The 12461-nt window shown below is 47.3% G+C and overlaps 1 protein-coding gene across 1 annotated transcript; it reads right to left on the reverse strand.

The window, feature by feature from the left end:
* Positions 1 to 5663: 5663 nt before the first annotated feature.
* On the reverse strand, positions 5664 to 6605 carry OXT (oxytocin/neurophysin I prepropeptide). Its single transcript, XM_055544365.1, has 3 exons — positions 6419 to 6605; positions 5906 to 6107; positions 5664 to 5816 (listed from the first exon to the last, which is right to left on the reverse strand). The coding sequence occupies exons 1-3, from the start codon at positions 6536 to 6538 to the stop codon at positions 5761 to 5763; spliced, it is 378 nt and encodes a 125-aa protein (XP_055400340.1). The 5' UTR covers positions 6539 to 6605; the 3' UTR covers positions 5664 to 5760.
* Between the last annotated feature and the right edge of the window lie 5856 nt (positions 6606 to 12461).

Consider the following 12461-nt stretch of genomic DNA (forward strand, 5'->3'; position numbering starts at 1 on the left):
TAGTGATATATCCATTTCAATGGTTAAAAAAAGAGGGGGCTGCCAATATCAGGTGTTGACAAGGATATGGAACAATGGTACCCTCACGTATTGTTTATTGATGTGGATGCAAAATCGTTCACCTACTCCTGAAAACTGTTCTATGGTTTCTCATAAAGTTATTATTACCACTGACCCAGCTGTCCCATTAACAGGCAGTGGTCCAAGTGAAATAAATATCTATATTCACACAAAAGCTGTATGTGAATATTTATAGTGCCTCTCCTATAATCATCCAAACTTTATAAGTTTTAAACAGATTAGAATTTTAACTATGGTCCATTTGGAGTTAATTTTTATATAGGGTGCAAGTCATGAATTTAAGTTCATTTTTTGCATCTGGATATTCACTTGTTCCAGCTCTATTTGTTTAATTTTTTTTTTGGCCACATGGTTTGCAGGATCTTCGTTCCTCCACCAGGAATTGAACTCTGGCAGTGAAAGTGTGGAGTCTTTATCACTGGTGTGTATGTCCTAAGTCATTCAGTTGTGTCTGACTCTTTGTGACCCCATGGACTGTAGCCTGCCAGGCTCCTCTGTCCATGAGATTCTCCAGGCAAGAATACTGGAGTGGGTTGCCATTTCCTCCTCCAGGGGATCTTCCTGACCCAGGGATCAAACCGGCATCTCGTATGTCTCCTGCACTGGCAGACAGGCTCTTCACCACTAGTGCGGCCGGGGAAGCCCTTGTCAATAAAGCATGAGTAAAAAGAATAGTGAACTTGGGGGTCATAAGACAGTGTGAGCCTGCTCCACACTCCTTTCCCTTCCCACCCAGCGGAATCCACAGGATACTGGTCTCAGACATGCAGACAAAGACGAGGCCTGGGGATGACAGAACTATATGACAGAAGAAGCCCAAGTCCCTAAATGATGAAGTGGAACAGAGCCAGGAATGCTCACTGAGGACCGATATGACAGATGTAATTAAACAGCGACCTTCTCTAAGTCCCTAACGTCTCCTTACCCCTTTGGTGTCTTTACTATAACAGCCTAGCTTTACCTTAACGCCTGAATTCTGAAACAATTAAAAAATGAAACAAAAGAATGTGACATTTGGAGCCCTGAAGACTACCTTTATTATTGATAGAACTGATCCTAGAGAATGCAACTTCCATCTGCCGGCAAGGAGGCTTCACAGAACTGAATAACAGTGCTGTTTACCACCCAGGACACAAGGAGCTGGGCCTTCACAACCCTTTCCTCCCACTCCAAGAGTTCCTGCGCTTGCACTGTGACAGCCTGCTTCCTGGCAGGGCACCCTCATCCCAAGAGGGACTGGAGAGGAAGGGGTGGGATTTTGCCTGCTCCTATCCTCTCGCCCTCCCCCTCCCCAGATCAGCTGCTCTCTGGGAGGAGTGTTACCTCAGGGAGAGCTCTCTATATGGAAGAAAATATCCGGAAAGGGAGAAAATATTTCTGACCTTTGCCCCATGGATAATCATCTTTTATGATGCTGGAAAAACTTATGGTATAATTTCAAACCATTCCAGATTTAAAAACTCAGTTCAGTCAGTTCAGTTGCTCAGTCATATCTGACTCTTTGTGACCCCATGGACTGCAACATGCCAGGCTTCCCAGTCCATCACCAACTCCCAGAACTCGCTCAAACTCATGTCCATTGAGTCGGTGATGCAATCCAACCATCTCATTCTCTGTCATCCCCTTCTCCCGCCTTCAATCTTTCCCAGCATCAGGTTTTTTTCCGATGAGTCAGTTCTTCACATTAGGTGCCCAAAATATTGGAGTTTCAGCTTCAGCATCAGTCCTTCCAATGAATATTCAGGGCTAATTTCCTTTAGGATGGACTGGTTGGATCTCTTTGCAGTCCAAGGGACTCTCAAGAGTCTTCTCCAACACCACAGTTCAAAAACATCAATTCTTCGGCCCTCAGCTTTCTTTATAGTCCAACTCTCACAACTATAGGCTTCCCTGGTAGCTCAGAGGTTAAAGCGTCTGTCTGCAATGAGGGAGACCTGGGTTTGATCCCTGGGTCGGGGAGATTCCCCTGCAGAAGGAAATGGTAACCCACTCCAGAATTCTTGCCTGGAGAATCCAATGGACAGAGGAGCATGGTGGGGCTACAGTCCACGGGGTCGCAAAGAGTTGGAAACAACTGAGCAACTTCACTTCACTTCTTACATCTATACATGACTACTGGAAAAACCATAGCTCTGACTAGATGGACCTTTGTCAGCAAAGTAATGTCTCTGCTTTTTAATATGTTGTCTAGGTTGGTCATAGCTTTTCTTTCAAGGAGCAACTATCTTTTAATTTCATGGCTGTAATCACCATCTGCAGTGATTTGGGAGCCCAAGAAAATAGTCTGTCACTGTTTCCATTGTTTCCCCATCTATTTGCTATGAAGTGATGGGACCAGATGCCATGGTCTTAGTTTTTTGAATGTTGGGTTTTAAGCCACCTTTTTCACTATCCTCTTTCACTTTCATCAAGAGGCTCTTTAGTTCTTTGTTTTTTGCCATAAGGGTGGTGTTATCTGCGTATCTGAGGTTATTGATATTTTTCCCGGCAGTCTTGATTCCAGCTTGTACTTCATCCTCCCCAGCATTTTGCATGATGTATTCTACATATAAGTTAAATAAACAGGGTGGCAATATAGAGCCTTGATGTACTCCTTTCCCAACTTGGAACCAGTCTGTTGTTCCATGTCTGGTTCTAACTCTTGTTTCTTGACCTGCATATAGATTTTTCAGGAGGCAGGTAAGGTGGTCTGGTATTCCTATCTCTTGAAGAATTTTCCACAGTTTGTTGTGATCCACACAGTAAAAGTTTAGTTTAAAATCTACACTACACTAAATTTAGTAGGTATGGAAGTAGGGCAAACGTATTTTCCACATAGACCCTACTGAGGACTGAGATTGCTGTCCTTCAGTGTTGTGCTGGAGGAGCTGAATAGTACAGTGTGACACAAAAATGAATCACAGCAATGAATGCTCAGTGAGGATTGTATTTTTCAGGCTGGAATGTTCTGTCCTAACGCTTCTCACAGCTGTGAAGAGCTCATCGCTGAGGTTGCCCGCAGAATTCTGGCATGCACACATATGCATTTTTATTTTACAAATGAGTATTATTTCATCATGTATAGATACTAATTCACATTTTTTTTAAACAGAGTAAATTTGGGGTATCTCTTCGTATCAGAACATTTACCTCTATCACAATCTTATTGTTTTTTAGTTTTTATTAAGAGAAATTTCAAATATACAAAAAAGTATAGCCACTAAATAAAGACCCATGGGGTATCCACTCTCCTCCTCACTCTCACAGTTTAAGCACAAGATCCTTTTCTCATCTCTATGTCTGCCCCCTCCTCCCACTCCCAAGTCAGCCCAGCAGACATCCCATGTTATCTGTAAGTGTTCCAGTGTACATCTCAAATAAGAGAGTTTTTTAAAAAGTTGTTTGTTTTTAAAATTAATTTTATTGGAGTATAATAGCTTTACAATGTAGTGTTAGTTTCAGCTGTACAGCAAAGTAAGTCAGCTATACTTTAGGTATATATACATATAGCCCTTTCTTTTTGGATTTCCTTCCCATTTAGGTCACCACAGAGCACTGAGTAGAGTTCCCTGTGCCATACAGTAGGCTCTCATTAGTTATCTATTTTATACATAATAGTGTGCATATGTCAATCCCGATCTCCTAATTCATCCCTCCCATTTCCCCTTTGGTGTCCATACATTTGTTATCTATGTCTCTGTCTCTATTTCTGCTTGCAAATATATTCATCTGTATCATTTTTCTAGATTCCACATATAAGTGATGTGATACAACATTTGTTTTTCTCTTTCTGACTTACTTCACTCAGTATGACAATCTCTAGGTCCATCCATGTTGCTGCGAATGACACAATTTCATTATTTTTTTTATAGCTGAGTAATATTCCACTGCATGTATGTATCATATCTTCTTTATCCATTCCTCTGTTGATAGAGATTTAGGTTGCTTCCAGAGAGGGACTTTTCTTTAAGATATGACTATAGACTATTATCACACACATGCAGGTCCCAAGCCCAAATTCAATAAAATATATTATTATCAAATATTCAGGCACTGTTCAAATTTCCCCAGGTGTCCCATGAATACATTCTGTGTGAGTGATTCATTGATATTTGAGTCCATCTTTTTTTAAGGTACAAAAGAGAATATTGATTTTCAAGGTGCTTCAGCCATCTTATTTTCCTGAATGTCTTGTAGAGAATGGCTTCCAATCTCTTTTTACTGCATTTGTTATAAGAAGGCATAACCATGAGATGACCTTATTGTGTGTGTCACCCAGTGTAGCCTGATCTGTTTATCTACATATTAAAATAATGTTATTTTGTACTAAATTACTTTCCTTTTCTCTGTATTACTGCTAGGATTTGAAATAAAAGACCCTGATGCTGGGAAAGATTGAAGGCGGGAGGAGAAGGGGACGACAGAGGATGAGATGGCCTCACCGATTTGATGGACATGAGTTTGAGCAAGTTCTGGGAGTTGGTGATGGACAGGGAAGCCTGGCATGTTGCAGTCCATGGGGTTGCAAAGAGTAGGACATGACTGAACTACTGAACGGAACGGAACGGAACTGAACAGAGTGAGACAGGCTCCTGTTTTATTTGGAGTGGGTGTGCACCTTCTGAAATCATTGGTCCCACAGCAGGAGTAAGTGAAGGGGATACACTTTCTGGGGGAGAGAGGTTAGGCTTTTACAAATTCTCCAAAATGGTCTTCAGTCCAGGAACAGATGGAAAGCACAGGATGCAAGCATCTCTCTGTTCATGTCTTCTGCTTTTGTGGTCATTTCTGAGGCTACAGGCTCTCAGGAACCCCTGTCGTGCAGGGTCCCCAGTGAGTCCTTTACTGCACAAGCAGGAGCAGGGCTCCTGGCTTCCTCACAACACTGGGGACCCAGAGTCTTCCAGCCCAGCCCCTCTTGAACACCACCCCTTCTGAGAGTACCGGCTGCCTCCTATGGCCTGAGAGGCCAGCTCCTTGAAACCGGAAGGCCCTTCAGCTGCCCCCGCCAAGCTCCGCCCCGGTCCCCGCCCCCGGCCAGCCTTCTAGTGTGGCTCAAGCCTGCATCCAGGTGTCAAGAAATCTCACTCTCCCGGACTGACCGCCAGCCCTTCCTCTGGTCCCCTGTCAGACCCTTGTCATTGTCTGCCCAACTCTCCCTTTTGACCTCAGAAAGTGAAAGAAAGTGAAGTCGCTGAGTCGTGTCCGACGCTTTGCGACCCCATGGACTGTAGCCAGCCAGGCTCCTCCGTCTATGGGATTTTCCAAGCAAGAATACTGGAGTGGGTTGCCACTTCTTCGCTAGGGTATCTTCCCAACCCAGGGATCGAACTCGGGTCTCCCGCACTGCAGGCAAACTCTTTACCGTCTGAGCCACCAGGTTCCGCCCATGTCCAGCCTGTTTGGAGTTGGAAACTGGGGGCTGTTTCCATCTCCCTGGGAGCCCGCTGTGTAGTACCCCCAACCCCTTCCTCCATCCACCCCTATAAGATGGCGCCCTGGACGCGGCTTTAATTGCGTTTGAAACGAGAGCCAAGGATCTTCGATTTCCCCAAAAGCCCTCCCCTCCCCGTTCTGACACTCAGACGCGAGGCTTGTTGGAGGAGAAAAAAACCAGCTTTATTTCATTGTCATAATTCCTGGGGATGATTACAGAGGGAGTGAGGGCTGCGCTCCGACGGTATCGGGGGCCGGCCGGTCTCAGTGCTGGGAGAAGGCGGCCTCAGGGTCGCAGGCGGGGTCCGCGTGGCAGCCGTCTGCACAGAGAGACGCCGAGTCAGGGCCGCCCTGGCCCAGCCCGCCTGTCCAGGAGCCCCGGTCCCGTCTCGGCCCCTGCCCGACTCACCCGGGCTGCAGCAGATGCCGGCGGCGGCGCAGCGGCCCCCGCTCCCGCAGGGCTTCTGGCCGGACTGGCAGGGCGACGGCAGGTAGTTCTCCTCTTGGCAGCGCAGCGCCTCGGCCGTGCCCACGAAGCAGCCCAGCTCGTCCCCGCAGCAGATGCTGGGCCCGAAGCAGCGGCCTTTGCCCCCGGGGCCGCAGGGGAGACACTGGTGGGAGGGAGGGGATGAGCCGGGGGCGGGAGGGGACAGGCCGGGGAGGGAGACCCTGTGGGGTGGGGGGCTGAGCCGGGCGGGCGAGGGCGGCCGGAGGAGCGCGGGAGGTGGCGGGTCTCCCTGGCTCTCTCTTTGGGCCCAAAAGCAGTCCGAAGGAGGGCAGTCAAAAGCTCCTCCGCTCCCTCGATTCCCAGGCCAGGTGGGGCCGGTACGCGGTCAGCGCGGGAAAGGGGGCGGCGGGGGCGACCCTATGGCAGCGGGCCGACCAGCCCGGAGCGCCACGGGTCGAGGGCGGGGAAGCTCACCGTGCGCACGTCGAGGTCCAGCACCGCGCGTTTGCCGCCCAGGGGGCAGTTCTGAATGTAGCAGGCGGAGGTCAACGCCAGGAGGCCGAGCAGGCAGCAGGCGAGGCTGGAACTTGCCATGATGCAGACGCGCTGGTCTCCGGGCCGGGGACTGCGGCCGTCTCTCGGGTCTGGCCTTTTAAGCCCGGCGGCCGCGTGGGCGGAACGATGTCTAAGAGGGCAGCCGCATGACTGGTCACAGCGCGCCGCTGCGGGTCAGGCCCTGCGCCCCCGGCGCGCCCCCTCATTTGCAGGGGCTGTGCCGGGTCAAGGTTATGTCTGCTAATGGCTAATGGTCCGGGAGATGATAGCGAGTGCTGCTGGGGGAAGCAAGCAGCTCTGGGCAGGGAGCCTGTGCGGTGGCCTAGGTCCTAGGGTGGGACAGGGAGTATGGGGGCTGCGGCCCAACCGAGGACTATGGAGCCCACTCTCAATCCGTTGGGGTGAGGGGTCAGGATGAACACTCGGGCCCTCCAGGCAAGAAGAGATTCGTTCAGAACTTCCCCATCTGCCCTCTTGGCCAACCACATACACCCCCTAGCTCCCCTCAGCAAGCAGGTTCTCTTCCTGAAATCTGATTTCCTGGAACCCCAGCCCGGCTCCCCACACCAACATCCAGCAGGCACTTGGATATGAAAAGATTTTATTTTCTCTCATTTCTAACTGAAATCCAGCCTTTCCTTCAGCTATAAGATAGGCAACAAACCACAGTGGAATTCACAATACCTGTGACTTTGTCACAAATTGAAATGGCTGATATCCTCCTATCCCATTACAACAGCTATTGCAAATGTCTCTAAACATCAGGCTCATTATCACTGTGAAATTATGGATTATTGGACCGACCTGCCACTAGATCTTGTTATCTAAATAAAGTAGCACATTTGTGACTGTATCTCAAATGTTTTAATATTTTGATACCTGATCATAAATATAGCTGTTTTCTTTTGTAATTTCATGTCTTTTGTTTGTTTTGCATTTTTAATGTACAGTATCTTAAAATGAAAATAATTTAAAAAAAAAAAGAAAGAAAATAATTAAAAGAAAGAGAGACTACCTCTGTGGAGTGTTGGTCATTGTTGCCATGAACAGGGAGGTGCTCAGCATGGATCCTCCTTCAAGAAGGGACTTGCCACCCAGCTTCTGGGAGAGTGGTCAGCAGATAGCCTTTGGCTGATAGCCCATCCAAGGCCTGCCTCAGCTACAGATAGCTGCCTCATCCAAGGTCATGGTCACACCATTCTCCGGTGGCCCATATTCAATGACTGGTCCATTTTGGCCCAATGCTGGACAACTCTGAAGGACTATTGCAGCTTAGGACATCCTTGTGGGGTCAACTGAGGCCTGCATGGAAGTTCTCTCTCTGTCTAGCTCTGTTTCCAGCCCGTCCCTCTCACAGGTGTGGGTCTCAAGGACCCTTGGTAATAAGCGTGTATGTGTTAGCTGCTCAGTCATGTCCGACTTTTTGAGACCCCGTGGACTGTAGCCCACCAGGTTCCTCTGTCTGTGGAATTTTCCAGGCAAGAATACTGTAGCAGGTTGCCATTTCCTTCTCCAGGGGTAATAAGCATATTGCATGTTAGACTTCATTTCACTCTGCTCTCTGGGGACTTCAGTGTGCAAGAGGGAAAGATGAGATCATTGTCACTCGTAGAAGAGAGGCAGCCTCCTCTGCACTTTTGCTGACCCTCTTAGAGGAGGGTGCTGAGGCTCCCAAGCTGAGCAGGTCAAGCTGACCTGGAATATCAGTCAGCAGCTGGTCTTGTCTCTCACCCAAATCAGTTCATTGGCATGGCTGGTCTAAAAGGCCAAGGGCTTGACCCTGGAGGCAGCCCCAGAAAGTCCCCCCGCCTGCCCTGTGGGGATATTGACCTCACCCAAGTTAACAAATGCAGAGATTACTTTGGCCTCATGGCTCCCACAGGCCCTGCGTTCCTTCATCTGTTCAACAACTGTCATCTGAAGACGCACCAGGTCCCAGGACAGATGCTTGGAAATACCAGTGACCCAAACAGACAAAAATCCCAGCCCTCAGGGGCTTATACCCTAGTGGAAGAGGAGAGGCAATAAGCATATTTCAGTAGGTTAGGGGTGGTAAGTGCTGTGAAGGAAAGCGGGGGGCACATCACAGTTTTCCTGAAGTCTTCAGCCTAGGCCTGTTTGTGAAGTGACATCTTGACATTTGAAGGAGGCGAAAAAGAAGCCACGTGGATATCTGAGGGTGGCCTGGTTTTCTATCGCTAAGTCCCAAATGACCACAAATTTAGTAGCTTAAAACAGTATCCACTTATTATCCCACAGTTTCTGTGGGTTTGGGCACTGCTCAGCTGGGTCCTCTGGGTCACAGGGCTACAGTCAAGGTGTCAGCCAGGCTGCATTCCCTTCTGGAGTCTGGGATATTGTTGACATAATGCATCGCTTACAGCTGTAGAACTCATGTGATTTGCATCTTCAAGGCCAGCAACAGAAAGAAAGAGTCTTTGGTGCTTCAAGTCTCTAAGTGCAGGCAACCTTCTTTTAAAAGGTCTCATCTGATTAAGCCAGCTGCAGGATCAACTTTGAACTCAAAATCAAAGTGATTAATTTGGATAATTGAGCCCATAATTACATCTGCAAAATCCTTTCATATTTAGCTTATAGTGTAATCATCAGAGTGACTTCCCTTTTACTGTATTCTTCTATGGGTTAGAAGAAAGTTACAGGTCATACCTGCATGCAACAGGAGGGGATTATGCAAAGGTGTGGATACATGGGGATTCCTAGGTGGTGCTAGTGGTAAAGAACCCATCTGTCAATGCAGGAGATGTAAGAGACTAGGGTTTCATCCCTGGGTCGGGAAGATCCCCTAGAGGAGGGCATGACAGCCCATTCCAGTATTCTTGCCGGGAGAATCCCAAGGACAGAGGAGCCTGGTGGGTTACAGTCCATGGGTCACAAAGAGTAGGACATGACTGAAGTGACTTAGCATGCACGCACACACACATAGGGGTACCAGGGATGGGAATCCCAGGGCCATTTTAGAATTCTTATGTTGGACCTGTAACTTTCTTTTGGAGGGAGACTTATCTAGGCAGGGAAAAGAGCAAGTGCAAAAGAACTGAGGTGGAATGTCTGACATGTTCAAGGAATAGAAAGAAGGCCAGTGGGACTGGAGTGGAGTGACTGAGTCCTGAGGTGAGAATGGTCACATGGGACTGGGTCACATGGGACCGAATGAAATAGGAAACCACAGAGGGTTCTGAGAAGGGGAGTGATGTGGAGAGGTGTTATGTGATCCAGCTCAGATGTTATTAGCACAAATTTGGATATCATATCGTGCTGCAGAAAGGCTGTGGGGAAAAGGTGGAAGCAGGAAAGAGGAGGCTCCTGCAGCAATCTTTGCAAGGGATGATGGCGGGCTGGACCAAGGAGGCAGGGTGCATGGGGGTAGAAGTGACCCGATTCTGGATGTATTTAGAAGAAAGTACCAACTGAGGTTTGCTGATGGGTTGGATATGGGTGGGATAGAGAAAGAGGAGTCAAGCAGTGGGAAGAATGAAGCTTAGTGTGGACTAACAGATGCTCATCACACACCCAAGGAGACTGAGCAGGCATTTGGGTTTTAGAATCTGGAGTTTAGAAGAGAGGACTGGGCAGCAGATATGCAAATTTGGAAATCATCAGTACCGATATTTAAAGGCACAGACCTGAATGAGATGGCTTAGGGGGAGTGATTTGAACCCCAAGTAAGGTAGGAGAAAACAAGAGGATGAAGACAGGATCACAAGGAGGAGGAAATGATCAGATGTGCAAATGCTGCTTGACATGAAAGTTGAACTTCTTTATTTAAACAACTTCAATAAAGTATAATTTATACAGGGCTTCCGTGATGGCTCAGTGGTAAAGAATCCTCCTTCCAACGTAGGAGATGTGGGTTCAATCCTTGGGTTGGGAAGATCCCCTGGAGAAGGAAATGACAAGACACTCAGTATTGTTGCGTGGAAAATGTCATGGACAGAGGAACCTGGCTGGTTACAGTCCATGGGGTCACAAGAGTCAGACACGACTTAGCAACTAAACAAAAACAACAACATAATTTATACAACATAAAATCCACCCATTGTAACAGCAGCATTTGATGATTTTTATTACAGTAAACAGTTATGCAACCATCGCCTCAATCCAATTTTAGAACGCTTGCATTCTAGGAAGAAGTCCTTCATACCTGTTTGCCATTACTCCCTGTTCCTACCCTCAGCCCCAGGAAACCACTGACATAGATTCAACTTTTCTAGAAAGTTCCTATAAATTTAACCATACACAGTATGTAATCTTTTGTGTCTGGCTTCTTTAACTTGCCATTGTGCTGTTGAGGCTCATCCAAGTGACTGTGTGTGTCAGTGGTCTGTTCCTCTGTATCACTGAGAAGTAGTCCAAAGGCTGAGCGCCGAAGAATTGATGCTTTTGAACTGTGGTGTTGGAGAAGACTCTTGAGAGTCCCTTGGACTGCAAGGAGATCCAACCAGTCCCTTCTAAAGGAGATCAGCCCTGGGATTTCTTTGGAAGGAATGACGCTAAAGCTGAAACTCCAGTACTTTGGCCACCTCATGCAAAGAGTTGACTCATTGGAAAAGACTCTGATGCTGGGAGGGATTGGGGGCAGGAGGAGAAGGGGACGACAGAGGATGAGATGGCTGGATGGCATTACCGAGTCGATGGACGTGAGTCTGAGTGAACTCTGGGAGTTGGTGATGGACAGGGAGGCCTGGTGTGCTGCGATTCATGGGGTCGCAAAGAGTCGGACACGACTGAGCGACTGAACTGAACTGAACTGAGTCCATAGATGAACCACATTTTGTTTATCCATTCATCAGTTGATGGACAAGAAGCAACAGTTAGAACCAGACCTGGAAAAATAGACTGGTTCAAAATTGGGAAAGGAGTATGCTAAGTCTGTGTATTGTCACCCAGCTTATTTAACTTACATGCAGAGTACACTATGCGAAATGCTAGACTGGATGAATCAAAACTGAAATCAAGAATGCCAGGAGAAATATCAACCTCAGAAATATCAACATTTGCACATCTGATCATTTCCTCCTCCTTGTGATCCTGTCTTCAGGATCCTTGTGATACCACTTGAATGGCAGAAAGTGAAGAGGAACTCAAGAGACTCTTGAGGGTGAAAGAGGGGAGTGAAAAAGCTGGCTTGAAACTCAACATTAAAAAGACTAAAATCAGATTTCCCTGGTGGCACAGTGGATAAAGAATCCATCTGCCAATGTAAGGGACAAAGTCTCAATCCCTGGTCCAGGAAGATTCCACTTGCCTTAGATAGTAGGAAACAGGAGTCCAGAATGGCAGTGGCTAAAAGACAAGGAAGGGAAAAGCCCACGCAAATAGAACAAAGAAAGGTCAAAGGAAGGTCCGAGGACCTGAGTGAGGACCTCAGGTAGAAAGCACATGATTTAAGAAACAGAGAGGTACCAGAGGAAACAGACTGAGAGGACAGCTGCCTGGGTTCCCGACACCCTTCCTTCCGTCATTTCTTTGTAAAAAATGTAGTCAAATTTACCAACTTTTGAAGGCCCTGGGCAAAGGCTAATAGAGTTTTGCCAAGAGAATGCACTGGTCATAGCAAACGCCCTCTTCCAACAACACAAGAGAAGACTCTACACATGGACATCACCAGATGGTCAACACTGAAACCAGATTGATTATATTCTTTGCAGCCAAAGATGGAGAAGCTCTATACAGTCAGCAAAAACAAGACCAGGAGCTGACTGTGGCTCAGATCATGAGCTCCTTATTGCCAAATTCAGACTGAAATTGAAGAAAGTAGGGAAAACCACTAGATCATCCAGATATGACCTAAATCAAATCCCTTATGACTATACAGTGGAAGTGGGAAATAGATTTAAGGGACTAGATCTGATAGATAGAGTGCCTGATGAACTATGAAATGAGGTTCATGACATTGTACAGGAGACAGGCATCAAGACCATCCCCATGGGAAAGAAATGCA

This window comes from Bubalus kerabau, chromosome 13 (genome assembly GCF_029407905.1).
Source record: "Bubalus kerabau isolate K-KA32 ecotype Philippines breed swamp buffalo chromosome 13, PCC_UOA_SB_1v2, whole genome shotgun sequence".
In the NCBI taxonomy this organism is placed as follows: domain Eukaryota; kingdom Metazoa; phylum Chordata; class Mammalia; order Artiodactyla; family Bovidae; genus Bubalus; species Bubalus kerabau.